Source organism: Trachurus japonicus, chromosome 17 (genome assembly GCF_045865225.1).
Source record: "Trachurus japonicus isolate A0001 chromosome 17, Traja_1.0".
Taxonomy (NCBI): domain Eukaryota; kingdom Metazoa; phylum Chordata; class Actinopteri; order Carangiformes; family Carangidae; genus Trachurus; species Trachurus japonicus.
Window position 1 is genome coordinate 14,768,617 of NC_140923.1, and position 15,608 is coordinate 14,784,224.

The 15,608-nt window shown below is 40.0% G+C and overlaps 3 protein-coding genes across 4 annotated transcripts; all 3 read right to left on the bottom strand.

Moving 5' to 3' along the window:
* Positions 1-621: 621 nt before the first annotated feature.
* Positions 622-8,722, bottom strand: ndc1 (NDC1 transmembrane nucleoporin). Of its 2 annotated transcripts, XM_085803859.1 has the most exons (18): positions 8,577-8,722; positions 7,575-7,695; positions 7,380-7,481; positions 6,345-6,519; positions 6,127-6,253; positions 5,782-5,890; positions 5,546-5,597; positions 5,308-5,440; positions 4,731-4,823; positions 4,549-4,630; positions 4,222-4,383; positions 3,672-3,932; positions 3,160-3,272; positions 2,832-2,882; positions 2,230-2,293; positions 2,022-2,122; positions 1,591-1,751; positions 622-1,494 (listed from the first exon to the last, which is right to left on the bottom strand). In XM_085803859.1, the coding sequence occupies exons 1-18, from the start codon at positions 8,613-8,615 to the stop codon at positions 1,431-1,433; spliced, it is 2,010 nt and encodes a 669-aa protein (XP_085659985.1). In that variant the 5' UTR covers positions 8,616-8,722; the 3' UTR covers positions 622-1,430. The 2 variants fall into 2 exon arrangements, with proteins under 2 accessions (XP_085659985.1, XP_085659986.1); XM_085803860.1 differs by lacking the exon at positions 2,832-2,882.
* A 391-nt stretch (positions 8,723-9,113) lies between these two features.
* On the bottom strand, positions 9,114-9,876 carry LOC146970325 (uncharacterized). The gene has a single exon (XM_085804579.1). It carries the CDS (start codon positions 9,870-9,872, stop codon positions 9,114-9,116), a length of 759 nt encoding a protein of 252 aa, XP_085660705.1. The 5' UTR covers positions 9,873-9,876.
* Positions 9,877-11,183: 1,307 nt separating this feature from the next.
* On the bottom strand, positions 11,184-15,475 carry yipf1 (Yip1 domain family, member 1). Its single transcript, XM_085804059.1, has 10 exons — positions 15,391-15,475; positions 14,985-15,108; positions 14,629-14,783; positions 14,425-14,505; positions 14,217-14,304; positions 14,005-14,121; positions 13,741-13,907; positions 12,940-13,122; positions 12,130-12,213; positions 11,184-11,837 (listed from the first exon to the last, which is right to left on the bottom strand). The coding sequence occupies exons 2-9, from the start codon at positions 15,016-15,018 to the stop codon at positions 12,157-12,159; spliced, it is 882 nt and encodes a 293-aa protein (XP_085660185.1). The 5' UTR covers positions 15,019-15,108; positions 15,391-15,475; the 3' UTR covers positions 11,184-11,837; positions 12,130-12,156.
* Positions 15,476-15,608: the final 133 nt, after the last annotated feature.

A 15,608-nucleotide genomic window follows, 5' to 3' on the forward strand; every position in this document is an offset into this window, starting at 1 on the left:
TACCTTTTTCAATCCTGGGACATTGTGACATGTCACAGTAGGAAAAGCACCTGTATAAATAGTCAAATGAATGGTGGCTGATTTGTGTTTCGCTGCCTCAGTCTCACACTGAGTCTGAACACAGCCGGACTCCTGGAGCCCAAATGTCATCGTGAGATTCATCAATAACATCTATGTTCCTACAATGACAAGTCAAAATGTCTGCTGGGGAAAATGCTTATTGTATGAATGGATGTGTTGAGCAGAAGCACTTGTTCATTGTCCAAAATGTCTCCTGGGACTTTAGTGTTGTGGAGGTGGTAGTTTGATTAGCTCTCAGACCTGTGCACTGAAGCAAAGCAGTTTGTGATTTTAAAATCAGTTTCTGCTCATCGTTCCACATCTAAATCACCTCAGACACTTATGTAACACCGGTGTACAGGAGCTGCCTTTTGTTAAATCAGTGCTTGCTGTTTGTCGTACTCCCTTGACCTCTGGTACTTCACTTATGTAAGAATCCATTCAAGTGCAGTAAAATCTAATAGAAACACATGGCTGAGCTTTCTTTGAGCAGTCACCATCATTTACGACGAACAGAGCTGAAACTGCTTATTAGAGGTGAAACAGAAACCTGACAAATGATCTTTATATCATGTTTTTATTCAACAGGTCTCTGAGTGAAAACTCATATTCATGTGACACGGAAAACAGTTATATACTCCACATGAACAAAACTGACAAGAACAAGTGGTTTTTATAATGAAACAGATGTGTAAATTTAACATGTTTTGTTTTTCCTGGTGAAGAGAACCAGGGCTGCTGTGCACAAGTGTGAAGCAGAGGTTCTCCAGGGTGGTGTCTATAACAAAACCAGATCCAGGAAAACACATTTCAGGCGTCTGTGAACTGAAGAGACCTCCGAACAGAGCACATTCCTGCTGGCTACCTCAACAGCTTGGGCCATTTCTTTCAACTCAGTATAAAAAGGGTTTTTGAAATCACAGGGATATAATTCAAGAGGACAGCAGATGAAATATGAAACCACAACTAAGCAGTAAAAAAAAAAGAGCCCTTCACAACTCATCCCATTGACAAAAATCATCAAATATAATACTGTGATATTACTTTCATGACACAAACATCTTTTGGGATGAGTTGCTAGCCCATGCTGGTTTTAAATCCCAAACACAGGAGATGATAGTCCTTCACAGCTCCTGGCAGCCTGGGGCAGTCTGTCAGCTGGAGCTCTGCCCCCCCTCACTCATGTAGGAGATGTCTTAGACTATCAAACACAATCCTCTGCGACACAGTGCAGACGCAGATTTTAAGAGGCACTAACATAGGCTTTCACTTGTTGCCTCACTTTTAGCTGATGTGTTTCACACGCACACACCCCATCACATCACACTGATACGAATCCAAAAAGGCACCGGAGCCAAGTGTCAGGCGCGTTATTCCTTGTACTCCAGAAACTGCTGTAGTTTTTTCCGGTGCTCTGCAGACATCTGAACAGCACTGAGGACATAAAAGATTCATAGAGACTCAGCATAATCATCTTTTTGCCATTGGAGAAAAAAAGTGCATTTTTAATGATGGTGGGAGGGGTCTTACTTTAAGTGATCGCCAAAAGTGGTTGTTATCCTGTAGATGGCGGTCTTGAGTGTGGCCCGGAGAGCAAAGCGCAGTGTTTTGTAAGTGGAGTCTCCCATGCTGCTTGTCGACCTGACGGGCTTACTGGAGGCGTGAGGCAGCTTGAAGTGGCGGTCTACAGCCTGGAGACGGAGGAGGACATGGCTGTCGTCAAGTGTACACACACACACACACACACACACACGCTTCAAAGTAACAGCTGCAATTTGTTTCCCCTGCGTCAGCCCTGCAGTGTCCTGAGGCTCTGCTGTGCGTGCAACTGTGTCAGTGTGTCACCACACTGTCCATGTAATCCTGTCAGTGTGTCACCACACTGTCCATGTAATCCTGTCAGTAGGTTTGCTTTTTTTTAAATGTATTTTAGATTTGGATGAACCGATCGGTTTACTTACCTCTTGCAAGACTAGCATAGAGGTGAGGATGCTGGGTAATGTAGTCTGCACCACCCCAAATTGGTCTTCTGAGAAGGAGGCTTGAACGAGATAAGACAGTCCTGCAGGAGGATATTAGAGGATATAATGAGATATGTATCGGGGGTTAAGAGGGTGAATCCATATCAAATGAAGATTATTAACCGAGGCCGCCTCCTCCTCCTCCTACCTTCTAAAGCCCAGATGTGAGCCTGGCCGTCAGCAAAGAGAGCCTGACTCGAGGCTTCAGGAAGCTGCAAGACACAGTGTTAGGCTAGTGAGAGTTTTCACTTCAATTGAAGATCAGATCAACGAGTAAGGAAGTGGTTAGTTGGACATATTTTAGTGAGACTACACTACAACATGCATGCGTGATTAAAGGAAGATACGTAAACCTCAGACAGCAAAGCAGGTTTACCAGACTAGTTTCTACATCAAGAAAAAGGTGCAACGTAACGACTCAGACACACTCATTTGAGGAAGATTAGCACCTGTTTTATACTACTCAGCTAACACTAGAGGTGAGTGTCACACAACTCCTTAATTCAAGCTTTCAAGGTAATTAGTAAGGCTCTTTGTAACCGTTAGATGGGTGGAAAAGAGCTACATTAGTAATGCCCGAACAACGAGGCCCAACCAGGAGTTAAATTAGTGATGCCTGCAGGGTGAGGTTGTTAGATTTGCTAAAAACCAAAGAGGGAAGATCTACTGTGCCAAACGAGAGCATGCAGGAAGCCCCTCGGTGTTGGGAAGCCTACAGGGAAGTAGCATGCACACGCCGCACATCCTTACCTTGTTAAACAAATACATTATCAGCACCCGCTTTGCCATGAAATTTTTAACCTGAATGGGACAATTAAGTGTAGAGTTGTTTTGGTATGGGGACAATGGTAAGACAATCAGCACAAATAAAAAGCATTTTGGACTGACACCTGTGTAAATATAATAAATAAATAAACAAACAGGGAGATGGGCTATTTGTTGACCGTTGCACTTGACTCTTATGATACGATCCCAGAGTTAATAAATGCTAAGTGTGAAAAAGGCTTTGGTCAGAAGCACATTGCAGCACAGAGCAACAATTACATTATAATTCTGCTTTGTAATGAGGATGAAGTACCTGTTCCTTTCTGTTCTGGAGGAACTGAGCCAGCAGGCTTGGTTTGGAGGCTTCCTGCTTGGGACTGGGAACAGAGGCAGGGGACGGTGGGAGGCTGCCGTTGGCCTGCGAATCTGCAGAGAGACAGAGGACAACATCACAAATAGAATCAAGAGATCTAGACTTCATAATGCAGTATCTAATCAATCATCCTTCTATTAATCAATATATGTAATTATCCCCTGGCCTGAGCCACTAACAAGTTGGCATACTGCCATGCAAGAAGCTTGACACGGAGCCTGTTGTAATAGCTAAAATCATGTCTCTAATCAGACAGAGAGAAAGCGATGCATATCAGATCAAAACCACATGCAATGTAGCTCATCAACATTAGATTATAGCAGGAATACATCAAGCGATGAAACAGCACAACTGTACCTGCAGCAGCTTTTCATAAAGATTTAAACAACTGTGTTAAAACTGGATTCTGTTCCATGTGACTGACCCATCATCTTCCACCAGCTTCCTCTCACCTGTGGAGGTGGACCAGAGCTTTGGCGCTCTCCTCATGATGTGTGGGCTCTGCACCGTGCCGTGCCAAGGAGAGCACTGTTCCACTGGGGCAGTGAGGCGCCGCAGGGCTGGAGAGGCGAAGGGACTGTCCAGGTCAGGGGTGAACGGCGCCGTCAGAGGGCTCTGTGGGCCGCCAACAACAGAGCGGGCAAAGACTGAAGCTGGAGTTTTCAGCAGCATATTGGGCCTTGGAGACATCAGGTCTTCTGTGCCTGACGTTACTTCAAAGAAAAATAAAAAGGACAAAGTGCATAAACATATATTTATTTGAAAGAGTTCTGTCTTTTTAAAAATAAAAAAATAAAATAAAATAAAAGTCCTTAATATAGATGAACTGTGATTATTCCTGAAGCACTGACCCTCTTAATACTATTGCCAATAAAAGTTGTTACAAAAAAAAAAAAATGTCAACAACGACTTAAAATATGTAATCATTTGATACAGTATAATAAAGTTTCTTTAAATGACTAGAGCTCCACTAATGTCAGCCACTGGTTTACAGCAACATACTTGATGTCTCAGATGACGTCTTCCTCTCACTCCCAGTAGACAGTGACTTGGCCCGGCCATTGGTTGCTACCGTGTCATGATAGGCCACAAGTCTCTGAGTCAGATCAGCCAGCAGAGACAGACACTCTCTGCTGATGGCGTTCCAGTTATGAGGATGGCCACCTGAGAAAGAGATAATGAAAAGATACAGTAAGCACAATCTGGTTTTGTTGTAAAACCTCTTAAAAAAATACAATTTGAACACCTGAAATGTGTCGAGATTTATTTAAAATAATCAAAGGAAGCATTAAATGAGGCCATGTTTGCTGCATGGATTACACAACAGACCTGGCTGACTCAGACTGAAGACCTCACAGCGCCGTGATGGGGAGCGTTGAGACAGCAGAGCCAAGTCCTGCAGAGCAAGGAACTGAAAGGACAAGTCAATCATTAATTAAGCAAATTAGGTAATTAACAGGCAGAAAAAAAGAGAGTAGCTTTGAAACACTCTACACTTATGTTGTACCTACCTTTAATATCACTGGATGCCTGTCTGTGAGAACTTTGGGAAGACAATGGAGAGCATCTTCAGTGAAAGACGACTGCACGGGAAAACTGTACACCTGAAGATGAGACGACATATTAAAGTCATGTTTATCAATTATCATTTGAACTGATCACTTCAGATAAATGAGACCTTTTACCAACAAAATACTGTACACACTATTCTGTCCAGACTGGTGTTTTTCCAAACACCTACACATTCAAATCAATGTCAACGCTGCCCCCTAGTGTCTCTAAATAATTAAAAGGTAAACAGGAGTTGTCTGCCTTGCAACACAATATGCTACTTTTAGGTCATTAACATTGATGAATGGCGAACAAAATGAATTAACAAAACTTGCGAGTGTGCTACTTTATAGTGGTCACACTGGTCATGGCTGGAGTAATGTTGATCATGCACTAGGTCAGGTTTAAGTGGTGACATTTAACCACCAGATCAGATCATGTCAAGTGTATCAAATCAGATGTTGGTGTCACACAAAAATGAAACAGAAATATAAATACGTCTCGTCTTCAAAAGAGAAAAAAAAACCAAGAACATACCTCAGTGACAAAGATCCTAAAGAGCAGCAGTGTGATGTACCACGTAAAGAGGAGGAAGGTGGCACTGATCCACAGCTGGTAGAGCAGGGACAGGTCCAGCAGTCCAGCTATGCTGTCAAGAGGATGGGCAGAGCTGGAGGTGGAAAATGCAAACAAGCATAAATGTTTTTACATTGGTCCACAGAATTAACACTGACAACTAGTACTTAATCATATATAATCAAGAAACTATACTGACCTGTTCAAATGAAGATTCAGAGTCTTACAGGTCCATGCTCTGGGAATGTATCCTGTTAATGTTCAATTGAAATATTTTATTCAGCTGTTACTTCCAGTAACTTTTGGTAGAAAAGAACAAAAGCACAATAAAAGCAGCACTCAAGAATATTAACTGTATGATAACATAATAATAACAAAAGTGACTTTTAAAAAACTCAATTAGTGGAGTCTTCTTCATTAATGGAGGTCACTTACCCAAAAAGAAATACACAACAATGAAGTTCCTGATAGAGTAAAGTGCTTGAGTGGCACTGCACTTCACCACCAACGGCAGGGATCCCTTGAAGCGAAGGTACTTGTATTGCTGGGGAAATAAGAGGTGAGCATGAATAACAGTAACTTTATGTAGAAAACTGGTATTTTAGATTTATAAAATTTGAGTTAATTATGTAGGCTGTGCTGTGCTGACATCAGGGTTCAAGTAACATGTACGTATTTATCGACATTGTAGACTGGCAGTAGAGGTATATTTACATTCTCAGTCAGGAAAAGAGAGTTCTCAGTCAGATAAATGATTAACCTCGCATCAGTATCACACACCTGAACCGTGTGGAAGGAGACATAGTTCATGTTGTGGATCACACCCAATACACTGTGAGACAACCCAATGAAGGCTCCAGCCAGCAGCAGGATGAGCTGATACTCATTCAGGCACATCTGAGATGAACTGTCGGTGTTGAAAACAAAATTGAGGCAGTTAGAGGATGGCTGAAGCATGTAAAGCTGAACTTTACACCTGTAACGTGGTAACACCCTACCCATCGCTCTGCATGCATGGGTAGCTGAGCGTCTCATAGCTGCCCCCCATGAAGATGGCACAACACCAAGCAACAATTAATCCCATGCTGCAGTAGACGAGGGAGTTGACAAACTGGCGAGGGTGGAGCAGCTGACCCAACAGGGCGATTTTCGAGCACGGAATAGCTGGGATGACTAAAGAGGAATACAAGACAGTAAAAATTCATGTGAGCACATACTAGTTTTAAAGAAATTGTTCTCAACAATGTATCAGAGGAATATATGGTTATATATCAGACTGCAATGTAACTATCATTCACATCATTACTTTAATAAAAACGTGTCCCGAGTGGTAAAGTTTGGCAGAGGAAGATTTATGGGCTCTTTGCACAGCTCCACTACTTCCTGAACTTAATGCTGCACCTTTGTTTCCTGTCTTACATTATTTGACAAACTGATTAATCCAGGTGTGTCTGACCATTGTGACTACTCAGACACACCTGGATTAATCAGTTTGTCCAATAATGTAAGACAGGAAACAAAGGAGCAGCATTAAGTTAAGGAAGTAGTGGAGCTGTGCAAAGAGCCCATTCCCTCCAAACAAACATATTAAGTTGACGACGGCTTGCCGGCCTGTAAAACATGCTGGGAAAAGTAGCAGCTAAAGGAGGAAATACGTACGGCAGGAATTTAAATGTTAGCGTGTCATTTGTAAGGAAAAAAAAAGAAGATAAAAACAAACTTAAAAAAAAAATTTTTTATAGATGACAATTAAAGACTTGAATATTTCAAACATTTTCCATGGAGGATTAATAATTGGTCATATATAGATAGTTCACATATTTTGTGTATATAAGTAATGTAATTATATTTTGATTTACGCATTCATAGTGTTGTGAAATCAATTAATGCATAATAATCATGATAATCGTAATACCGTTATTATTTCTCTGTGAATACCGTATTCATATCACAAAAAATCTATAATCGTGATCGTGACATCCCGATTCAGTCATCCATGTTGGATTTTAGTCCTGTGTTTTTCTGCCACTCACCTGTATAATACTCCAGGTTCAGGAACCCCACCATGAGGATGACTCCACCCAGCAGGATGAAGGAGAAGATGGCACTGGCGCTCGTTAGTAGGGAAAAACATTCTGCAGGTAAAGAGTGTAAGAAGTGTAAGCTTGACACAGACAAAACTTCACACAGCTCTGAGTTGAATCTCAAAAAGGACTAAGGTGTCTGACCTGATATTGTGTGGATGGGGTGGAGAAGACTGAACCTGCTGAGGATTACAAACACTGCCGTGATGGGTGGCAACAACAGGACAGCCCAGGCAATGCTGGCTGCTGCTCTCCAGCAAATCACCTGCACAGAGCAGATCATCAGACATCATTATACATTTTATAATTACACAACCATTATCTCAGCTTTACAGAAGAGTTACTCAATCTATGACATTAAAACTGACTGAACTGACTGCATTTTGCACTGTACAGTGGTTTATTCAGAATATTACAAACTGTCTTTTTCAGAAAAATTATTTAGATACTTTCTTGCTGGATTTTGCCAGTTTGACCATTTTATTTCTGTTACTTTAGTTATAATTCAATTTACACAATGATTTCATAATTTCATCCACTGTGATAACTGTTGTCATTAGCATATTAAGCGATTAATGGCTTTTACATACTTCTTATTATTATCGCTCAATTCAACATTAGCATAAAGCAAACTAACAGAATAGCCAGGAACAATAAAAACTGTATTTACAAGATATGACAGTTCACACAGCAGGACTACATAATTTGATCCAACATGACCGCCATAATTCGTTTTCGTGTTCACTTTATCTGTCTACGTTTAAAATAATCTAATACATTTCATTTCATTTTCCAGGACTCAGCTAAACTTTTTCCTCAGAGACGTTAAGTTAACGTCTCTGGTTACAAGAAAAAACTGGTTGACGGATTAAACAGATCTGTGAACCGACGGGACAAAGTATCAGGTTTAAGTTACCTCCTGTGTTTAAAACCTATTTAAAACACAGGACATTTGGTTTTATTTTGATATCGCTAATCTAAACATGTTAAAACAGCTGAAAAAAGCGCCTGTTAGCTTCGCTCCTGTGAACTAGCATCAACACACCGGCGGCTACTTAGCAAAGGAGTTAGCATGTTAGCACAGGAGGAAAAACACTTTGTTATGAATGAGGAAGTGTTTCTTTTAAACAAAGACAGACGACTCACCTTGCGGATAAACCAACACGTTTGCTCTGTAGAAATCATATTGTTAGAGGTAAAGATAGAGCCAAACGGTGACTATAATCTCCGGCTGTCCTGCTGTCAAACTACTTTCCACTCAGTTTGTTTCCCATATCGCGCCACATGCACTCAAAAGACCTTTGACGGACCCCGACTCATAGCTGTCCATCTTCCTGCCTGATGCCAGCGCTGCTCATCATGACCTTATTTTTACAGTCTATGATCATGACCCATATAAATATACTCGTAATTCATACAAAAATATAGACAATAATAAATTCGTACCGGTTGAACTGAATAGTGGAAAAAGTGGAATAAACTACATAAAGTCATAAACAATACATTTTGGTACCAGTTTCATTTTTACTTAACTAAAAAGTGAAGTTACATTTCAAAATACTGGAAATTATTTACACAAAGCACCAGGACAAGCCATGTCCACTGTTTAAACTGTATATCTCATTCTAGTAATTTCTTTGTCATGTAGGCTACACATGTTAAAGTCAATTCTATCAAGTCAAGTCAATTCTGAATTCCTTTAGTTTCATCATGGATGAAAGCTTTCTTGTCATGATGATAGCCATTTCCATAATTTGGAAAACTGTGTTTATCCAAAACAGTTTTTCTGTCATTGTCCCGCGAGAACGGTTTGATCTCGAAAGCATTGACCGGCAGCTTTTGGGATGAACTGATGGACATCTCAGTTTGCATTGCTTTATGGACAAATGGTTTCTGTCCATGTTTCTGGGTAATTGCCGGGAGGGCGAGCTGCTCCCTCTGGCCCTTCTTGTCTTCCCACAGCTTCAGCAAACGGCGCTGATTATTTGTCATGTCTTTGAGGTTTTGCTGCAATGTCTGAACTTGGTCTTCCAACAGAGTTTTAGAGGTGACTGTATTTGCCAACTCTGATGTCAGATCATCAATGGTCAGGCTCAGTTTCCCAGCCTTTTCCACTAAGGAGCTGCACTCACGCTCCTTCTCGTGCAAGTCATTGATTATGTCCTTTGTGGTCTTTCCATTGAACTTGGGACTGCATTCAAGTCCAATCTCAGTACGCAGAGTTTTCACCTGTTTCCTCAGCTCTTTGTTGTCCATGGTCAAGGTTTTCAGTTTCAGTTTTAGAGCCTCAGTTGAACGCATCCTTGCCTCATACTGTCGCAGCTTCTCTCGGAGAACACTTTCTCTGTGCATGGCATCATCTCTCTCCTTTCTGCATTTCTCCAAAAGTTTTAAAGTCTCAAATTTGGACACCTTTTCACCTTTCCCATTAGAGGTGGCCATCCTAAGAAAAAAACTTGTCAAATCACTTTATAGCCTATAGATATATATATATTTTTTTTTAAGTTTGAAACTAAATTGACATTTTCTTCAGTAAAAAATAAAAAGATTAAAAACAACTAAAATAGTCCTTGAGAAATGGGCTAATAAATCCACAAACACGAGCGGCAGCCTGCATGCCTGAGACTGAGGCAGGTGACATTCCTCTAAAAGGGCTATCTGTTTGACAGGCAGCTCCTGTGTAACTCAAAGCTGGGGCTAGAATGACCATTAATTAGGGCGCCACAATCCCTTTGACACCGTTTCAAGTGACACAATTTTTTTTTTCTGTTTTGTTAATTAATGTAAAAACTGTACCCTTAATGATCAATGGAAATATTAACCCTGTAACCCTATGTCCCCTGTGTGTAAGGAGCTGGCAACACACAGAGTGCTTGTACAAAAAGGCTTTACATACATAAATAACATTTTCCACTGCAGGGGATCTGTGCGTCCGAACAGCAGCACAGTAGATTCTATCAGTGTGCTCAACCACATGACTGTGACGATAGATAGTTGGAAAAACAGAAGCAGCAGCCAAATGTCCACTTTTAAACTTAGACCCTCACTTTGAAATGCTGAAGTTAAACATATTGGTTACAATCTCACCTTTAAATATTTAAAATGTTCAACTGTTGAAATGTACTGGCAGCCTTCAATGCTGTCAGGAGCTGGCAGAAAAGAGTCACGTTGCCCTACATGTGGGGGAGCTGGGGTGAATTAAGGTTGTGGTTTACTGGGGGGAAATAGTATTATTAGTATGAACTGAATTTGTTAAACTTTTATATGTGTATGATATATGTATACACAGTCCTTACACATTTTTACAAGGTCTCAATATGTAAACTCATTATTACAGGTGAAGTAGACTGAATTCACATGCATGAATTCATATTTATTATCTAGGAACTAAATGATAAAAATGAAGTAATCAGGTTCAGTGTGTGGATATTTTTTTGACTGGCTTCTCATGTCTTAAGTGATGTTAATGGAAAACAGTGAAACAAAATGCTCTAAAACAGAGGGAAAGAGCAGGTTCTGTCCAAATGTAACAAAATCTGCCTTCCAGCACCACTAAAGCTTACTAATAGATACACGGTATCTTATTCCCTCTGTTTTCCAGTCTCTATAAGGACTAACTATGGGTAAAGCCAGAATGCAGGTGGTCAGTTCATGTGGTTTAATTTAATCTAACTGTGCTGGAAAATATGCCACAGTTGGACGACTGTAAATTGATCATTGTCATTGACAATTTCATTAATAAAAGTGGCCCCACATAGACCATGTTTTATTTTTTTCCCATGAAACAGAACATGAAATGTCATCAAACGCAGTTTCTAACAATAAAAAATAAAATAATTACAAAAATTTGTTACACAAGTTGTTAATCACTTGGACATTTAGGAAGGGTCTTTGGCATTAGTTGAGGGCATTTGTGATTATATTAGTTAGAGAAAAATACAATAACTCTGTGTACATTATCCAAACCCTTGGGAATCTTACCAGTAACTACTAATTGTTGTTCTGTTTAGTTAGAAAATTCTGTACATACATATACAAACCAGTTCCCATTAAAGGTATATATATATATATATAAAAAAAAATACATATTCAACATGCCACCGACATTACTGCACATACAGGTTATCTGTATATTACAACCTATAAACTATAAAGCATACTAAAAGAGAGAACTTTTGTGCTGTGTAACACTTTTGCATTTATCTTTAAGGAAATTTAGATCCCAACCCATATGAAATAGCATAGTTTATAGTAGTGCTCATTTCTAGAGGTCACACAGTTGCACCAAGTACACGCACTGGGTTTTAAGGTCTTAAGCCAGAATGTCCAAGTGCAGGTGAAATCCAGACGACCCATGACTTCATCACCACAGCAACCCGATTCTCTCTAATAAGGCAACAGGAGAACCTGCAATTTAAAAAAGAATAACACTTGCTTTGGGAAGGAGAAAACGTGTACAGGAAGTCCGGTATCAGATGTTCTCCTCTAGCAGGTCAAAATGACACATGGTTGAGCTACGGCCACTAAAATAGGCCAACAGTGTAGAGCTGCCACTGCAGTAGGAGGTCAAACTCCCTGATACAATGGAGTGCAATGAGAAAACACAAGGTGGAGAAATATGACTTACATGTATCAAGTTATTACTGGATTTGAACAATAGGCTTACTGCTGTAAAAGCTTCTGTGCCACTATTGTTTACCTTAAGACGGCTGGTAGGCTTTCATGTTCAAGGCTTCGTTGTAGGAATTATTAGATTTGGTTCTGGGTCACTGAAGAAATAGGCCTGAAAAAAAAGAAGCAGTGAATCAGGAAAACAGAGTAAAGCAACCTGAAAAAGGAACCAATTACATGATTTAGAGAAACAACTCATCAATCAAGAACTAAAACTGGAGTGTCTGAAGGTAAGTGTGTGGCAATTGTTCAATGTTACAAGAGAGAATACAGCATTCTCCCCCAGCCAATTCATCTTGGTCAGCCTTCAGACATAGCTTACTATGTAGACTAATTACATGAATGTGACCAGACATGCGATACCTCTGAGGTGTAGACCTGAGAGTATCCGCATTAAGAAGTGCACTAACAGCCCGTTGTCACACCAGTTAGCAAATGCGGTCAAAGTTTCCAAAGAAGAGCATCTCCCTGGAGGGAGTTAATTTGAGACTAGCAGGTATAGACATTTCCCAGAAACACACAGGGAGAGACACGCGAAAATGTCTGTGTAGCTTAGTCTGTGATTGACGTAAACAAGTTGGGTCAAGGCTTGGCCATGCCACTGAGATCACACTGAAGACAAATGAGAGTGAGTCAATCATTGTTATCTACACCAAGATGGCCATGCAACGTGAATCAGTTGAATAAGTCCAGACGTACTTTGCCAGAGAGCAGAACAATGAATGTTGTATCTCATTTCCCCGAACAGATTTATTATCTATATCTATCCAATCTGTAATTAATCCCACCGGAGAGGTTGTGTAAAGGAAACATCATAGCGATAGCAAAGCACCGTTACCTTGCAACCAACAGCAAGCAAGACGTTGAACAGCAAAATGGCGGACATGACCGCTATGATCACTTTGGGGTGGTCGTCCCGGACCGCAGGCCAGAAAGTCAACGTCAGCACTGAGCCAGAGAGGCAAAGAGCCACCACGATGGTGCACCACTTCAGCCATGGATATGGGAAAATCCACAAGACCTTATTTAGGAAACAAGAGGGCATTATAAAATACACGTCTAAAGTTTGGACACACATTTTCATTCATTTGACCGGGAAAACATTTAATGAGAAATACTAAAAGCCACAAGCAATGTTCTAAATGTGTTCATCACACAGGGGACAACACATTTTCAGTGTGAGGATTTTGAATATCCAGCAGAGATATTTCAATATAATGAGAGGTGAGAATATTTTGTACAATACAAAATTATTCAATACACAGCTTAAGTCGATTCATATGGTATTTAGAGACATTCGGAACATGCTGTGCTCAAAATGTGTGTCACAATGTGATGTTGTGGTTGTTTCTGAGCTTATTTATGTTGCCACATGGGGTTGCAATTGAGCATTGTTGCACAAAATATACAGCTTGGAAGACACTGAATAGCTTTTTATATTTAACACAACCGTTTCATTCCAAAATGTCAAATATTACACCTTAATAAAGCTGACTGCTATTAAGATTTTAGGTCAAAATATAAAGAGCTTAGCTTCTACGGTAAAGCATCACATCCTGGCACAGCATATTATGAAAAATGAATTGTAACAATTGTTCCTCATGTTATTCTGAGTTATCAAGAAAAATCCAGGTCTTACCACAGCAGGTACGTAAATTGAAAGTGAGTAGCCGTACACACAGACTATCTCCATAAAGGAGTATGTCACCAAGTTCAAGATCTTGTTGCTTCTCCAAAGCAGGAAACCCCAGAGGGCAAGAGGCACCAACCAAGCATAGCTGAAGATCGCTGTTGCAGCTATGGTCACTAGAAAAGAGTTTTAAAAGGGAATTAATGGCACAGTTTTCTCTTGAACTCAATCTGAGCTAGCGAGCCACAAATACCAAAGAATAACAGTGCTTACCTTTTCTAAACTCTGGGGTATACTTGTAGTGTGCTTTGCCTGAATGCACCAGAAAGTTGGATATATTCCCACTGATAGCAATTGCAAACACAAGAGTGGTGCAAATCCAGAATGGCCCTGGAAGCACAAATATCAGTGATTAGTGAACCAGTTTGTGTTTCCTTTTGGGACCCATCAACCAATCATTTTATTCAAACATGAAAATTGCAAACCATAAAGATCAGGATTTCGCCGAAGGTAGACCTGAACAAAGTTCTTCCTAGGCCATGGCACCAGTGATCCAATGATTCTCTCCTTCACCTGAGAGAAATAATCATGACATATTAAAGTCAATTAGAGCTACCTTTGTTCTGATGTGCTCTGTGTAACATAACACATTGTTATTGTGGTGAAAAGTTCAATAAGTTGTAAATATATTACGTGATGGGTCTCAATGTCGAAAAATTGTTGGTAGTACTCAAATGTCCAGAAAGGGATACTTTTCTTTTGCCCGGAGAGAAGCTATAATAAGAAAAAAAGAAAACAAACACGCAAAATTTGTCAAATTAATGTTCTACACAACACTTTAATAGTTCATTATTTTAAAAAATCACACTTTTCTGTGAGTGTTAGTCTGATCCTGACCTCAGAGTTGTCATCATAGTCAGGAGGGTCCTCATCACCACCAGGACTTAAACCAGCAGCTTTTCTTGTCTTCTCAGGCTGGACATCATCATCTTCAATGCTAATGGTGGTTGCATCTCTGTTGGCTTCTAACAGATTACTAGCTTCTTCAAACTCTAAATCCAAGACAAGGATAGATGGGGAATAGAGTTGTCAAGTTTTGATGGGTGGTTATTGAGTTAAATATACTGTGTTATCATACTGTCATACACCAGAGAAATCAATGAGAGTTGACACAGAGACTGAGAGCAGAGAAGAGGAGTTAAATTATATAGTGATAATAATCTGAATGAGTTGGATTAAGAATGGACACTCACCTTGAAATTGAAAAGGATCACTTGTGGACGCCATTATCCCGGATTCACTCTCACTTTAGTTTGCCTCTCAGTAACTTATCTGCCAGTTAATGTTGCACCAAGGCAACAACTTAATCTCACAAAACTGTGAAGGAACAACAACAACTTTATTATTTAGTTCCAGACATAATTATTCCTTCTGTATGTGTTGGATAAAACCGTTGTGAGCAATGAGAAATACAGGAAAAAAAAGACACGTAGTAAGTTAGCTTACTAGTTAGCCCTCAATTGACAGCTTATCAACAACTAGCCAACTACTTCAACTGATTAACGCAGCATCAGAGTGATAAAAACGGCGAGAGACACGGTTGTATTTTAAAACCTTGTACTTTGTTTATGTTATTTTCTTTAAACTATAAATCCTTACCAAATATTCTCCCAAAACGCATGGAAATCATTTCACTCTTCTGAACTAGCCTTTGCGTTTCCTGGGCCAACGCGTACATGTCAACAAGACCTCTTCCGGTTGTGGTAAATTTTCAAAGTAAGTGTCGACCTATGAGGAAAAAAACACGACATGTCATTAACCGTGTCCATTCAGATTAACTGTGATTTGTATACGCATTTCACGTAAAATATATGACA